The following is a 17,212-nucleotide window of genomic DNA, read 5'->3' as shown; positions in this document are numbered from 1 at the left end:
ATTGAAAACCTGTGGGGTGAGCTGAAGAGGAGAGTACAGAGGAGAGGACCCAGGTCTCTGGATGATTTAGAGTGATTCTGCAAAGAGGAATGGCTGAAGATCCCTCTTTCTGTCTTTTTCCATCTTGTGAAATATTATAGGAGAAGATTAGGTGCTGTTTTGTTGGCAAAAGGGGGTTGTTCAAAGTATTAACATCAGAGGTGCTAATAATTGTGTCACAAATTATTTGATGTCAAATAACTATTTCTTTATGTGGGATTTTTCCCCCCCTGAATAAATACACTTGTATTGAAGGTTGGATTTTTCTCTTTTTTTCCCATTAAGATCCCATATTATTTAGAAAAAAAATAATATTAGAAGCTAAAAAACACATCTTAACCAGGGGTGCCAATAATTATGGAGGGCACTGTAGAATCCAGCAAAACAAGAACACATTTTGTTTCTACATTGTCACATACTGTATGAAACATGTACATCATTTTTAAACTGTTAATTCCACACATTTACAGTTCAAATAAAGTGAATTAAATTGTTCAACGACAATAAACAAAGCATCAATAAACTTGCTTCATTTAGGCTCTGAAAATACGGCGACACATTCACAAAGTGATCACAACAGCATGGAACACAGCGGCACGCGACACATAAGGACGGCATATGTACACTGCACAAAATGGAGGGCTCTGCGGTCCCACGTTACTTACACAACTCTTGAAATAACTATCAATTGACATCAATATAGTGCTTAAAATAATGCTTGTGCCACACAAATTAAAGCTCAGCAGATCGTGAACAATATTCAACATATTTCGTCCACAGTTCAAGCTGTTAATGACAGTTTTACCTGCAGAAGGTGGAAAGTGATGAGAATTGAGTTAACAACGTGGTCTCTCTCTCTTCCGGACACAAAGTGCACCGAAGAGAGGTCGTCCACGCGCGCTCTGTCAGAGACTGAGACAACAACTGATTATCGAGCCATCAATTACACCAGTCGACATCCGATTTGCTGCGTAAAGAGAAATAATATTCTTTTCCACTTCTGAGGTATAACAGAAAATAATAAAGATCATCAAAAAGAAAAAGGTACTTTTCAATATTTTAGCTTCACAGAAAAGATGAAGACAAAAAAAAATCTTAACACAAGAAACATCTTCTAATTTCACTACATATGCATGTATTTAATTTTTGTTCCAAGACACCGTCTATCAGCAAAAAAAAAAAAAAATTGCATGTTTAGCTTCAAAATATAATGTAATCTTACAATAGTCATGTTGATTAGTGTAGCATGCAGAGGTAGTCAGCTATCTTATTTTGAGTGACTATTTCAATTAACTACAATGAAAAACACTGGTTACATAGATGGGTGTAGGAATAATTGTGAATATAATTATCATAAATCTGCTTCCAATAAAGAAATGCTTTACTCTGCCCCTAGATAACGTGGCAGCCGCCTAACAGGAGATAGCACAAGTACAAAAACATCTAATCATCAGAACTGTTAGAACAAGGAGCACCTGTTGTCTGTTAAAGAAATGATGACCACACATGTACTCGGCAATCTTCCAAACACATGCACACACACACAAACAAGTACAGTTTGTTTCTAACTATGTTTTGCTCAGCCGTCTCCTTTTTGTAACATCCATGTAAATAAGGGGCGTTTTGAAACTAAATAGAGATGATAATCAGAGAAAGCAGTGGTGAATTGTATGAGACAGTTCCTCTCCTCTCTGCTTGCAAGCTGTCAAACTTGAACTGGTGTCTTTGCTTCCTTTTTGTCCAGTTTAATGAATGTCTAATTGGTAAACCTGACATTTACTTGGTCCTTCGAGCCAGACCTCATACCTAAGTTTCCAGGGGCTGAGTCGACGTCCAGGCAAAGAAGGTGGCCTCGACTTTGCGTCTGGAGGCTGAGGGGTGACGAGAAGCCGAAGGAAGTAAAGACATCTGTGGTGAGTGGGAAACTCAGACACTCATGAGGAATGAGGGAATGCATGTCAGGGGCGACTGCGGCAGAACCAAACCTCGAGAAAACTATCCCCTTTCGAATAGGCAAATTAGTCGTACTTCAGCTCCGTGAAATGTGTGCTGGTGTAAAAGTGTCAGTAGAGGTTCGCTACCTCATTTGAACAGGAAATTGAGTGACAACTGTGTGAGGATGCAGAGGTAAGAAGTCTCTGCCACTTTTGGTATAAGCTTGAGAATTACCTCAAACAGAACGTAATTGTCACCCTGTTCAGGGGGAAGTCAGTATAGTCACCCTGGGTGAACCCCTGACTCCAACAGGGGAAAAACAAATAGCAAATTAGTTGATACAGAACATCTGAAAAAAAATTATGTTTAAGGACTAGAAGTTTGTAGAAAGTCAATGTCCTACTAAAATAAAACATCTAAATTTGTGGATAACACAATATGGCTTTGCTGGCCAGCTCAACACAAAAGTTAACCTGCAGGATAAAATAAGAAACACACACAAAAAAAAAACTGGACTGAAGAGGATGTGAAAACAGCCATAAAAAGGTATCACCTCTCATAAAATTGATCTGAATCTTACCACTTAAATGGTGTGGAAGTACAATAAATTTGGATGACAGCAAAGTACTTTCTCACAGCAGCAGGGAGTTTAAGTGTTAATATAGCGCACTTCTGCCAGATTTAGACAAAGAGCAAATTTTTCTGCCATTGGAAGAGCAAAATAAAACAACAATGAACCATTTGAAGACTATAGAATCGGAATAACTATGTTTTAAAGGAAATGGTGGCATTCCTGAAGCTCACACTCCAGGGAGTTTGTATCAAGAGCGATTAAAAACTGCACTTCATGTGAATTCAAATAATTCTATAAAACAATGGATTGAAAAACATTGGGTTGATAAACCAACTGGCAGCATGTAACAATACGTTAACCAACCACTAGACACAGAAAGAGTGCTACAAAATAATAAAAAGAAAGTTGTCACTTTGGTGATGCAGGGGAAGAGTAATGGGGAGGGGTCGCGAATTGATCAAAAAGAAATTATTTGCTGGTGTTGTGGAGATAAAGGTCACATTTCACGTGCCTGCCCTAAAAACAACACACCCACCACCACCACATGACTAGAGCAGCCCATCAAAAATGTCAAAACTAATGTTCCCAAAACATAGCTTCTTAATTTGCCCCATACGTTTTTTGGGAAGAGGTGGCTTTCTAAAACTAGTCTGGGCGTAATTCCCTCTGACAGGAAATATAGACGTAAAAAGAAAAAGAGGAATTACTGGGAGGACAGTTAAATATCTTACAAAATAGAAACCCAACACTCTCATTATTACACCTTAGATATTCCAAGCAAACCTCACACATGAACAGGAGATCTCTTGCTGGAAACCGCTTGAGACATGATTGAACAACCACCAAATGATCTCGGAAGTAACTCATTGCATGTGACTATGTAGTATAAGATACTGTGAACTTATAATACCCCACACCAGCCAAAAACATGATTGATTATCTGTACTCACATGGTATATCAGTCGTGGTGGCAGGAACAAGACTGACTGACAAACTAAATGCTTTACACAAGGAATGGACTCCACCACACACGTCAGTCCACAAACTTAACAAGAGTGGAAGAGTTTGGGAACGATTTGTATTTGTAACACGAAATGTTCCTGATTGGACAGAAAAAGAACCAGATTTGGCTTGGGACAACTGAACTGCACAGACAATACCTTATTGGACAGTGTTAAACAATCAGAGTCCAGATGCTGCTCTATGCACAGTGGTATCAAAATCTACACAGACAATACTGAAAAAATAGAGGATCTGTGAATGGAACTAGGTCTTATGCGTCTTCCAAAAATCCTAAATTCCCTGTGCAGACTTGTGTAGGTCACAAACTACAATAACTTGCCTTTGAAACAGTGTTGAGGTTTAAGGGAGTGACTGCTTATTTAAACATACATGTATGTATGTATCTAACTATGTATACATGGAAACTAATGTATTTGTTAGCATGCATCCTACCACATGGTGGGTCTCATGAGGCAGTGAGGAACAATTGCAATTTTCCATTTACAATTTTTCATATAGAAACTAAAATTAGTTCTTAGTCCTACAAACCATGCTGGGAGGTGGTCTCAGTGTCATTTGGGGCACTAAGGAGGTAATTTGCATTTAAAGTGCATGTTTTGTGTCAATTATTTCTTAAGTCATTGTTCTTTTTATTATCAGAATCACCGTTATTGGCCAAGTGTGTAAAAAACACACAAGGAATTTTTCTCTGGCAGTCGGTGCTGCCCTGGTACGTCATACAGAACAAACAAGAACAAAAACAAGAGGCATTTCTGTTTATAGGAACTATTCCTTATAAGAGTTACGGATGTGCAAGATCTAAAGTCTTCTTCATTTAGAACAGATAGGAGATAAGAGTGTGTCAACGTCCCACAGTATGTTAAGCTTGTCCAGACTGGCTTTACCCATTTGCAGTTTCCGTTATTGACCAGTTAAATGACAATTGTGCAGAGGGAGCAGTTTAAAGTGACGAATTGTGCGATAGTCCAAAAAAATATATTCCTAATACTGATTGGACCAGCAGGAGGTGAGTGTGTGTCCCAACAATGGCAGAAGGCAGAAGATACTAGGTAAAACTGCGTGGATGTTTTTACTTACTTTCATCTGGAGCGCTTTCCCGATGGAAGGAGCCAGAAGAGCTGGTGGGCACGATGTGGAGCGTCCGAAAACATCTGGACTGTTGTGGATGCAAAATTCAAAAGCCTGCATCTGTGATGTTGTGGGGCTGTGTTCACCAATGATACTGAAAGATACATATGTACAGGTTTTGGAGAAACGTGTTCCCATCCAAGAAATTTCTTTTTCATGGACACCCCTGGTTATTTCAGCAATACAATGCCAAACCACATTTTCCAACAGCATGCCTTTGTAGTAGGAGTGCTGGTACTATACTGGCCTGCCTACACTCCAGATCTGTCTCCGGTTGAAAATGTGTGGCATATTATGAAGCGTAGAATACGACAATGGAGACCTCTGACTGTGAAACAGCTGAAGCTCTACATCAAGAAAGAATGGGGAAATTATTTGTTTCGATGTGCCCTGCATTTGGTTGGCAGCCAGTTCAGGGGGATCCCGCCTCCTGCCTGAAGATTGCTGGGATAGGCTCCAGTAATCCTACGACCCTTGTGACTGTAAGTGGTTCAGATAATGGATGTTAAAAGAAAAGGTGATGTAACACAGTGAATGTTTACCACTGACCTGACCGTGTCCCAGTTTTGTGGAATGTATTGCAGCCACAAAATTATTAGTTATCAGTTTGAACATTAAATGAGGCCCTGTAGCTCAGTGGTTAGAGCACTGGTTTGGTAAACCAGGGGTTGTGGGTTCATATCCCACTGGGGCTTCCACTCTCTGAGAAGGGTTGCGTCAGCAAGGGCATCCGGCGTAAAAATTATGCCAAACATATATGTGCATTCATCTGAGATGACACGCTGTGGCGACGCCGAAAGAAACTTACTTAGTTTGAACATTAAATACCTTGTCTTTGGAGTGATTTTAATTAAATATAGGTTGAACAAAATTTGCAAATCATATTCTATTGTTGTTGATCAATGTCCCAACTTCATTGGAATTGGATTTGTAGTATCTGGTAAAACTGGAGGAAAGAACCAACCCATTTTACAAGAAACAAGTTGACACTTTTTATTTCAGTGAGCTGCTGGTCCTTGATTTGACACCTGTGCAAACTATGTTGCATTTCTAGTACACATATTCTGCCCCCGTGGAAGAATATCAAGCGATGGTGTATGTTAAGAGGAAGGAGAAATTCCATGTTGACAGCTTTCCTGACCTTCACGGTGATTTGTTTTCTTATTTCCATATTGTCAGTCAGTCTCTTTACGGCATGAAGTTTTTGCCACTAACCAAAATTTCACGTCTGCTGCTCTTGTGTGCTGCAGTGACTTTGTACAACTGCTCGGTGGGACGGTCTGACTGTAGTCGTTGCCACACTGTAGAACAGAAGTATGGTTGTGTGTGGTGTGGTGGTGCACAAGACAGTTGTTTATATTCTGGCTCATGCAGTGAATCGGTACAGCAGACGTGCCCAGCTCCGGTCATTCAGTCTGTGAGTACTTCTGTTTTTTCACCAAGCCCTTACAAAGGAATTATCTTTAAAAAATGTGAAGTTCTTTGCCATTGAAATTTTTCAACAAGCACTGTTCTATTCAACAAAATTCTCAGATTGAGCCACTTTCTGGAATGCTAGACGGTGGCACTATGGTGACCATAACAGGCTCCAACCTGGGCCAAAAAGCAGAGGACATCCTTAATTCTGTTTCAGTTGCTGGTGTCCCTTGCATAGTCATAACCCATCTCTACGAAGTCTCCTCCAGGTACTAAATGGGTGGATTGAGGATAATTAAATTTTATTTCTTGCCATTTTTATAATTCTTCAAGTTAATGGTATCGGTCATTGCTGAAGAAATTAAAACTGAGCACAACTGTTTTACAGGATTGTTTGCAGAACAAAAGCCAGTGAAGGAGAGAAGATGGGCCATGTGTCTGTTAAAGTGACCAAAGGAGAGTTTGGCATTTCCAGACAGACATTCCGCTTTCAGGTAATTAAAGAAAAAAGTTCAAAATAAAGAACAAATGCTTAGCATGTAAATCATCGCTGCAGAGTACTATGCAGGAACGAATACAGTGGTACCTCTACTTACGAAATAAATCCGTTTCGTAAATTCTTTCATAATGTGAATTTTTCGTAAATAGCACATTTTACATGTAAGGAGCTTAATCTGTTCCAATCCCCCACCCCGACTTTGCCAAAAATAAACAAAGTACATCATGTAAAGAATGGTAAAAAATTGTTCATTTAACTTTGGCGCACGGCGACTATGTGAAGAGAAGTGTGAGTGGCAAGCAAAAGGCATCGTGTGGGAAGGAAGAGGAGGCAAACATTTGACAGCTGAGAAAACATACGTACCAATGTACATACACTCATCACTTAATTCTTGCAAAAAACAAACTCGTGAAAAAGTTGTACTTTTCCAATGTGCGCAAGCATTATTCTGTGACAGTCAAATGTAAGAGGGAAACGCAAAGCATCATGGGTAAAGACTGACGTCCCTCCAAGCTAATGGGATGCCAGGAAGAAGCTATGACAATAGCCAATGGGAGAGCAGGTTTATCACACCACACAAAACAAGATACAAGATGTTTACATTTGATGGAATGTGGGGGCTGCAAATCCAGTGCCTATTTTTTGCTTTCGTATCCTGAATTTCCTTCATAACTTGAGACAATATTTTTCCAAGGATGTGTTTTGTAACCTGAATTGTTCATTACCAGAGACATTCATAAGTAGAGGTACCACCGTAATATGTTCTTGGTCAAGGAATACAACAAAAATTGCTTGTAAACTTGTTTTACATTGAGTGTGACTGGAGCATCTGGAGAAAACACGGAGGTTTGTGGGGAACATGCCAACTCCACACATGTAAGGGCCTTTCACATCTGGTGCTTAATGGTTAAGGCAGGGAGAGTCTGCCATGCTGACTTCATTAGATTATATGAAACCTCCTGGTGTAAGATTGTAAATTACTGATGTAATCAGTCAATGCAGATCTCATTCAATGTTTTTGCGAACAAGAATATTGATGCATTTTTCAATATTCTGTCTGGCCCTTCAGGATCCATTTGTGATGGGAATATTACCTGAAAGAGGTCCCAAAGCTGGCGGAACAACTTTGACAATCGGTGGCCGAAACCTGTTAACAGGACGTCCTTCGGATCTCACCGTCACTCTGGGAGGAGTGCCCTGTCACATGTGAGCAGTGTTGTATAAGCCAATAGGAAAAACGTAATTTGTTGTAGTTACTAAGTGTTGCCACAGTTATCTTGAAAAAGTACCTTACTTATTTTAGTGATGACTGTACTTGATTTTTAAAAGTCCACTGTCATGATATGCATTATTTTTAGTATGTTATTAATGAAAAAAAGGCAGCAGGAATGGACTCATCTGTTTTTTTCACCACACAACATGATTTTGACGTATAGAGCTCATGCACCTACGTCATCGAAATCACGTGACTGGCCATATTGCCGGTCTAGCAAAGCATTCTTCAATGCTAAGTCGGTTGGAGACGACACAAAAATTGCTTATAACACGGTGCCCAGAGTTTTTTCTGATACTGTTAAACATTTAGAAGGTGATATTAAACGAACGTACGTGGAAAAATTAAAGGTATAGAGGGCCTATATTTAATGCCGAAGTTGATGTTTGCGCCGATAAGAAAGTGGACTGTTAATTCGCTTGCATGTCTTGAACAACTGGATCTACACATATATCTGGTGAGTTACTCGTCGAGATCTACACAGAAGAGTTTGAAAGCGTATAAAAGTCTGGACGCATACAAATACTTCGTTGCTGGATCTCTTCTGAATCAAGAATAAATCCTACAGCGATGGAGCAACTCAGATTTTTCCAATACAATGACCAGTATTTAAAGGGGAAATCCAGTGGTTTGCATGAACAATGTATCCAATAGGTCATGTATTATGTACTCGATTTTGTCAATGTGATGTCAAATCCTCTCTCATTTAATAGTGTTTTGAGAAGATTTTTATCGACAATTACGAATTTTCAGGGGCATTGCCATTCTTGCGAGTCACATGACCTATGTGGGCGGAGGTGATGTGTAACGTGCCATTCCAAATGCTCGATTACATGGGACACCATTTATGCCCAGTGCTGATTTCTCGGATTTCTCCTCATCTGATAAAGAAATAGCAGTATCAGTTGATCGGGAAGACGGAGGAATAGGAAGATGCACGACATAGGCTTAGATGGAAAAAGATGACACGCTGTGGCGACCCCTAATCGGAACAAGCCGAATGGAAAAAAGAAGTCTGAATTCAAATCAAACTCAAGCTCTTCTGTTTCAGGTCAGTCAGGATCACCAAAATTCTTTTAATTTTGGTAAATGCCTCTACAATGAAAGAGAGTTTCTTAGAGATTTTTATATGATTTTCTTCAAGGTCAAAACTCTACATAGATTTCATTAGTCTTGAACTGCATGACTTGTATAGAATATTTTTGGTAACCTTCCACAAGCTTCTGACAGTACTTTGCTGGAATTCTGGCTCATTCCTGCAGAACTGGTGTAACTGAGTCATACTTGTCAGTTAACTTGCTCGCACACTCCTTTTCACATCTGCTCACATTTTTTTTCTTTTTTTTTTAACTTTTTATTGGGATAAAAATATTACACAGGTTGCACATCCTTGTGTATGAAATGTATTTATATATAAATTGAGGAAAAAAAGGAAAAGAAAAGTTAACTAAAATCAGTTGTACTATTATTTTACATTAAATAAAAATGAAATAATGGTACATTTATAAGAGACAGTATAGAAGGGTTTCCATTCTCATCCTTAAACTCTCATCGAATCTGATCTGGTAGGTCATCCTCAACCAAAGTCGTATTAGTGAGTGAGCAGAGGAATTAACATTGAAAGGAAAATAATAATAATACACAGTGATGAAAGTCCTCCAGATTTTCCCGGAATTCCGGATTTTCAAATTTTCATGAAAATCCCTCCCGAAAATTGAGGGAAAATAGCCTAAAATGAATCCGGATATTAGGTGACAACACTGAAGGAACATGCGTTTGAGTTCGTTGTTTTACTTTCACGAGCGTAGTCATGTTGAGGCACTAACACTAGTAACAGTAACGGCCCTCCCCTCACATTCTCTCAAGACGTCGCTTATTTTGTGTAGTCTCGACATTAATTTACGTGTTTATTTCATAAACGTTAACTAAACAAGCCTGCTCCAAAACAACCGATAGTTACCCAGATACAGGAAATGCAGTTTAACCATTCTGAGCATGTACGGAAGTTAGGCTGAAAGCACATGTTCAGAACTGCTTCACGGAATGCAAGCGGATTTACGTCGAAAGTTATCAACATCATGAGCCATGTCAAAGGAAATTCAGTTACACCAGGGGTGCTCATTATATGGATCGGGAGGCGTAGACAGCGTAAAAAAAAAAAAATAAAATAACGTTAGACTATCCTCCACCTCGTCGGTTGAGTCAGGTGTGGCCAATACGTCAAGCGCATGCACATAAAGGCGTGTTCTGGCAATCGCGGCGATTTATGGTCTCTCCTCCCCCGTTCCCCAACACATCACGATTGGCGACAGGAATGTTTGTTACAATGTACAATTACAATGTTACAATTGCCACTAACACCGATTATGTTGAACTAAACTTTCAGCATTTTCAAAACAATGCAGGTATAGACCGTTCATGTTTATTCCTTGACAGGCCAGTGCATTTAACTTTTCTTCAGATAAAGTTTGTCAGATGAAGAATTTTTATTGATGAAAAAATTTAAATACCATTTTATATCATGTTCTACTAATATCAGTTGAAATTGGAAATTATCATTTCTGAGTTTGAAATTCTTGTTTTCTATTTTAGTTATGTGTTTCTTATTTTTACATACAGTTATGTTATATTAATCCAGTAAATTATTTTAAGGCCATCCCTAATCACACCCGCAACCTTTATCTGCAAGCACGACTGACCACACCTGTGCATTTTTCAAATGTGAGTGTGTGTGTGTGTGTGTGTATATATATATATATATATATATATATATATATATATAGATATAGATAGATACAGGGCAATTCATTATACTATTAGTATCACTGGATCTATGTCTAAGATAGTGAGCAACGTGGTCGAGTGTATCAGTACAACGCGACGTAACAAGTTTGAGACATAAAAGTTAATAGTAATTACTACAGATCAACTCCTTCAACATGTTTTGCTGTACGGTGTAGAAATTCTAGGATATATTTTCGTGTATATTCTATATCTATACTATAATATGTATAATGTGTGGAAAAGGACAATTTTAGATGTCTTTTTACTGCATAGTTCACTTAATTCATTTTTGTCTTAAGATGGCATATTTTATGCATATTTTAATGACAAATGTTATTTTGTGCTATCCAGTGATAGAGAGATGGGGGCAAAAAATCTGGGCTTGGCCCTTGGTGAATTTCTGCCCAATTTTTTGGGGTTTTTTTTTGGTCAGGACTTGGAAATTTTACTTTAAATTTTTGTCTGAATTTTGTTCACAGATATCGCCAGAATGCACCACAGCCATCCATTTTTTTCAAAAATATGAGTTTCAAATTTTCTCAAGATCCATACCTTTTGCTCTGACAATAATAAAAATATCATACTTGTGAGTTCAAAGAAAGTAATGCATTGCATACAAGTATAACATACTAAGGCAAAAAAAAAAGAAAAAAAGAAAAAATAACCAATTGGAGCTGAAGAACAAAACTAAGATAGACTTCCATCCATCCATTTTCTTTGCCGCTTATCCTCACGAGGGTCGTGGGGAGTGCTGGAGCCTATACAAGCTGTCAACGGGCAGGAGGCAGGGTACACCCTGAACTGGTTGCCAGCCAATCGAAGGGCACATACAGACGAACAACCATTCGCACTCACAATTACACCTCGGGGCAATTTAGAGTGTCCAATTAATGTTGCATGTTTTTGGGATGTGGGAGGAAACCGGAGTGCCCGGAGAAAACCCACGCAGGCACGGGGAGAACATGCAAACTCCACACAGGTGGGGCCAGGATCGAACCCGGGTCCTCAGAACTGTGAGGCCAACGCTTTACCAGCTGACTCACCGTGCCGCCTAAGCTCGACTTTATTTCACATTATGTCGTGACATATTTTAAAGTTGTGGTAAACTTTATCTAGTTTTCCCAATGTCTCTCAAACCTGTCTTGTTCTTGCCTCAAAATTAAAGTTAACATCTCCCTTTTAAAGATATCTTTGATCACTTTAATCTGATCCTCAACTTTCGGAGTATTCTTTATCAGTCCCAGAACATCTGAAAATGTGTCTCCTTATTCTCTCCACAAGATCTTCAGCAGGAGGTACTTGCTCCTGGCAAGATCCTCTGAGCTGGAACTCTAAAAAAAAAAATCCAACTACGTTTTTCCTACCAAATTCTCTTCAAGATAAAGCAGATGTACTTTTCCACTGGCTGGAGATTATCTTTTCCCAAGTTTCCACTTGCAGTCTAATGTTACTATCAGTTTCCCATTTCTCTTTTATATATAATTAATCCTCACCTTCTAACTCCTTGTAGTATTATACAAATCTGAGATATGTTTCCACCTCCTGGATCTGACCTCTGAGCAAGAAGGGATATCTTAACCAAACACAGATTAGTTTGTGATACCTTCTTTTTGCATTGTTTTTTTCAAGGTAATGTCTAAATTGCAAGAATCTATACAAGTATTGGTTGGTAAAGGGATAGTCCAATGAACAATGAAAAGTCTTAATCAGATATGTCATGTAATATGTACTGTACCTTGAAAATTTGAGGTTAATCCGATATCATTTAATGGTGTTTTGAGAAGATTTTTATGGGCAATTACAAATATTCGCCGCCATTTTGACAAGTCACACGACTTAAAAAACAAGAAAAGACGTATCGCGTGCGCAAACAAAGGAATACACAATCACGGACAGTGCTAATTTCTCGGATTTATCTTCATCTGCTAAAGAAATAGCATTGGTTGATCAGGAAGAAGTCCGTCCATACAGATTTGAACCTGTGGCTGTAAATATTTGGATGGATTTTCGGACGGGAATGACACGGAGTCTGACTAGCTAACTAACCCCATGCGCAGTTGAATGCTGATTGTGTGGAACAATAATTATGGAAATTTTTGACAAAGCTCACTCGAAGAAAAAAACATGAGTACCAAAGTTTTCAACACCAAATGTACAGACTTTGTTTAAAAGGAGGGTTTTGCTGTTTCTTTAAATTCACAGATGCGGAGTATGCCAAAGCATTCGTACTCGACATTGCCAATCAACATTTTGCCAATTTTGCATCGGATTAAGGCTTTTTGTTCAGCACAATATACCTTTAACCTGAACTGATTTTTTTTTTTTAGCTACTGGAATTGTCGTAGTTAGCGCCCTTCATAAAGATCATTGTGTACGATGAGCCCCTTTTCAGCGATCAATTTTATAATCTAGAATGGTTCCATAGCTTTGTTTTCGTTGATTATTCTATACCAAATTTTTTAATGGGCACTTTTATTAATGGGTTGGTGTCTTTTAAAAACTTGACTAAGCCTGTGTCCCCAACAATTGCTTGTAATAGAATGTCACTTGATATTGTACATTCTATATCTTTCCATTTTGCTATGTAGGAAGGGTTACAAATGTCAACTGTTTTTTTTTATCTGCACCGCTTGATAATCATTCTAAATATTTCTGAGAGCTAGGCCTCCCTTGTCTTTTTTTAGCTGGAGAGTCAGGTCTCTTGCCCTGCCAAATAAATGTTGATATTAATTTGTCTAATTCTCAAAATGACCCTTTTGGGAGCTCGACTGGTATATTTTGAAACAGGTAGAGTAATCTGGGTAGAACATTCATTTTTATTGTTTCCACCCTGTATCCTAATCCTAAAAAAGGAAGCAGGTTCTACCTGTTTAAATTGGATTTAGTTTTAGAAATTAAGGGTCATAGTTCTCTGATATAATTGTCTCCAGATTGGTAAGAATGTTCACCCCTAAGTATTTACCGTAATTTCTCAAGTATAATGCACCCTGAAGTATAATGCGCAACCCCAAAGTTGACCTTTAAAAAAAACAGGAAAACCCTTCTACAAATGTACAATGCCCACCACCAATTTACTGCTACTCATGTAATCAAAATATTAGGAATTATGTTGAGGTTCTCGCTCGGAGTGAGCAGGTTGGATAGAACTAGAAATGAGCTCATTAGAGGGACAGCCAAAGTTGAATGTTTTGGAGATAAGATTCGAGAGAGCAGACTTCGATGGTTTGGACATGTTCAGAGGCGAGAGAGTGAGTATATTGGTGGAAGGGTGCTGAGGATGGAGCTGCCAGCCAAAAGAGTGAGAGGAAGACCAAAAAGGTTTATGGATATGGTGGGGGAAGACATGAGGGCAGTTGGGGTTAGAGAGGAAGATGCAGGAGATAGGCTAAGATGGCAAAAGATGACACGCTGTGGCGACCCCTAACGGGACGAGCCGAAAGGAAAAGAAGAAGATATTGTGGCTCATCATCTTTCCACAGCTCTGAACATTGCCTTTGTTCTTAAAAATGGGGACTAGCACACTTTTCCACCATTCTTCTGGCATCTTCTCTCCTCCTAGTATTCTCTTGACTAAGTTGGTCAAAAACTCCACAGCCACCTCTCAAAATTGCTTCCATACCTCCACTGGTATGTCATCAGGACCAACTGTCTTTCCATTTTTCATTCTGTCCAGTGTCTTTATAACTTCCCTCTTACTAATCATTGTCACTTCCTGGTCATTCACGCTTGCCTCTTCAACTCTACGCTCTCCCCATTCTCTTCATTTTTTAACTTCTCAAAGTACTTTTTCCATCTACTTAGCACACTACTGGCACCAGTCAACATATTTCCATCGCTGTCCTTGATCACTTTTACTTGCTACACATCCCATCTCTATCCCTCTGTCTCACCAACCTGCAGAGATCCTTTTTCTCCCTCTTTCGTATCCAACCCGGTGTACATGTCGTCATATATCTCTCTTGTTTAGCCTTCACCACTTCTATCTTTGCCTACGTCACATCTCAATGTATTCCTTCCGCCTCTCCTCAGTCCTCTCCATGGCCCACTTCTTCTTCGCTGATCTCTTTCCTTGTGCAAGACATGGTCATAGCTGACACTGAGATCCAGTTCATGGAGCTCTGTGACTCTCTTGTTGGACCTCAAGCGGGTGTGAATGTCAAGCCCAATATACAGAGGCAGTTGTGTTTCATAGTTCATTGAATGACGAGATTTGCCTGCTGACAGACCTTTCTTCTTGAAGTTGAAAAGGATGGTCAGACATGCCTGTGAGTCATTTGAGTCCTGTTGTTTTACATCTGGTCCATTTAGGAGCATCGCAACAAGCATCTTCAGTGTTGATGGAACAGATTGTTCTTGACAGGAGGCCGGTGTCACGATGCGGGGCTGAAGGGTGGACCCAAATGCACGACTCCAGAGACAGCAGACAGTACAGAGGAAACCTTTATTCGGTCCGAGGTCTGAGATCAGGTAGACAGTCCAAACAATTCGTAGTACCAGTACGAATGGGCTTACGAGGGTGGTCAATGAACAGGCGTGGGTCGGTGCACGGAGGTCAGAAGTCGAGAAAGCAGGAGTGCGGGAACGAGGCATGAAGAGCAACGATCTAGCAGAGTAATAGTCGTCCCCCGGGTCCTATATGTACTGGGTCTAATCAAAGGTCATGAGGCGCAGGTGTGCACCTTCAGATTAGCTGGCCACGCCCAGCCCTGGCTGGAATCCAGGAGCATGACAGAACCCCCCCGTCAACGGCCGGCTCTGGACGGCCCAGGAGCATCAGGGTGAGCCGCGTGAAAGTCCCTGATGAGGGAGCGGTCCACGACGAAGCGGGAGGGGATCCAAGAGCGCTCCTCCGGGCCATATCCCTCCCAGTCCACCAGGGACTGGACCCCCCTTCTTCTGCGACGGGAAGACAGCAACCGGCGCACAGTATACACCAACCCACCGTCGACCATGCGGGGGGGCGGGGGGTATTTGAGCGGAGGAGCCAGCGACGACGTGCGATTCGGGCGAAGTCTGCTGACGTGGAACGTAGGGTGCACCCTTATCGAGCTGGGCAGTTTCAACGAGACGGCGACCGGGTTAATAACTTTGGAAACCGGGAACGGGCCAACGAACCTGGGAGCAAGTTTGCGGGATTCCGTCCGCAGCGGAAGATCTTTGGTGGAGAGCCACACTCGCTGTCCCACTCTGAGCTCTGGTGCGGCCCTTCTCTTGCGGTCTGCTGCGGCCTTGTAGGCGCTGCTCATGCGCAGCAGCGTCCTCCGAGCTGCTTCCCAGGTCCGTTTGCAGCGTCGCACCACGGCCAGGGCTGACGGAACTGCGGAGTCTGTGACCAGTGGAGGAAACAGAGACGGAGGGTAGCCATGCACGACATGGAGTGGAGCCATACCTGTTGAAGCGGAGGGTAGAGAATTGTGGGCATACTCCACCCACTTGATGTGCTGGCTCCACGTGCTCTGGTCCCTGGATGCCAGACATCGAAGACCGGTCTCTAATTCCTGGTTAATCCTCTCAGTCTGGCCATTAGACTCTGGGTGATGACCCGATGTCCGACTTGCTGAAGCGCCGATGAGGTTGCAGAACTCCTTCCAGAAACGGGCCCTGAATTGCGGACCCCTGTCCGAAACGATGTCCTGGGGTAGGCCGTGGTAACGGACGACCTCGTCTAATACCAACTGGGCTGTCTGCTTGGCCGACGGGATCTTCGGAAGCGGCACGAAGTGGACCATCTTGGAAAAACGGTCCACTACGGACAGCACCACTGTGTTCCCTTGAGAGGGCGGCAGGCCGGTGACGAAGTCCAGCGCGATGTGTGACCACGGACAACTCACCAACAGGCCGTAGGCGGGAAGTCTTATTGGCAGCACACACCGGGCAGGTGTTGACGAACTCCCTTACGTCCTTGCTGAGGTTAGGCCACCAGAACCTTTGTTCGACCACTGAACGTGTCTTCGCCATACCCGGTGGCAGACCGTCTTGTTGGTATGGGCCCAGTTGATGACGTCTCCCCGCAGAGAACGGACGGAGGTCGGTACACACAGGTTCATTCAGGAATACGAGAGTGCTGGAACGGGACATAAAGCTCAACGAACTGGCGGAGGACCAGTCGTCACCGGGTCCTATCTATACAGGGGATGATCAGCCCGCATGAGGAGCAGGTGTGCGCCTCCCAATCAGCGCAGCCGCGCGGGCACCTGCACAGCTCATGCTGAAGCGGCAGGATCATGACAGTCCCCCCCCCCTCAAAGGCACGGCTCACAGACGTGCCTAAACGAAAAAACAGACAATAACACAGGCAGGGGTGGACGGAAGGGGGTCCGGAGGAGGGCACGCCCCCCCCTGAACCCCAGACTGGTGGCCATCCAGGCCACCAAACACGAGGCGTCCGGGCGGACAGGTCAGGAGGACGACCCGGACGCCAAGCACCAGGGTCCCCACGGGGCGACTCGGGCGGACAACCTCTGTGGGGAACCAAACGGCGAGGCAGGAACCAGAACGAGGCAGGCCACTCCTCCAGACGAGAACCTCCCACGCCGTCGTT

The 17,212-nt window shown here is 41.8% G+C and overlaps 1 protein-coding gene across 6 annotated transcripts in view; it reads left to right on the top strand.

The window, feature by feature from the left end:
* plxnb1b (plexin b1b) overlaps nucleotides 1-17,212 on the top strand; it is a 190,650-nt gene that overhangs the window by 100,605 nt on the left and 72,833 nt on the right. For all 6 annotated transcript variants that reach the window (XR_009796996.1, XR_009796997.1, XR_009796998.1 and 3 more), the window contains exons 14-18: nucleotides 5,754-5,847; nucleotides 5,950-6,116; nucleotides 6,233-6,384; nucleotides 6,504-6,609; nucleotides 7,684-7,820. Coding sequence is in view for 3 of the 6 variants with exons in the window: in XM_061833950.1 (XP_061689934.1) it covers nucleotides 5,754-5,847; nucleotides 5,950-6,116; nucleotides 6,233-6,384; nucleotides 6,504-6,609; nucleotides 7,684-7,820 (656 nt within the window). In the remaining 3 variants the exon portion in view is untranslated. The remainder of the gene's footprint in view (nucleotides 1-5,753; nucleotides 5,848-5,949; nucleotides 6,117-6,232; nucleotides 6,385-6,503; nucleotides 6,610-7,683; nucleotides 7,821-17,212) is intronic.

Source organism: Syngnathoides biaculeatus, chromosome 10 (genome assembly GCF_019802595.1).
Source record: "Syngnathoides biaculeatus isolate LvHL_M chromosome 10, ASM1980259v1, whole genome shotgun sequence".
Lineage (NCBI taxonomy): Eukaryota > Metazoa > Chordata > Actinopteri > Syngnathiformes > Syngnathidae > Syngnathoides > Syngnathoides biaculeatus.
This window is presented reverse-complemented; position numbering and strand designations above follow the sequence as displayed.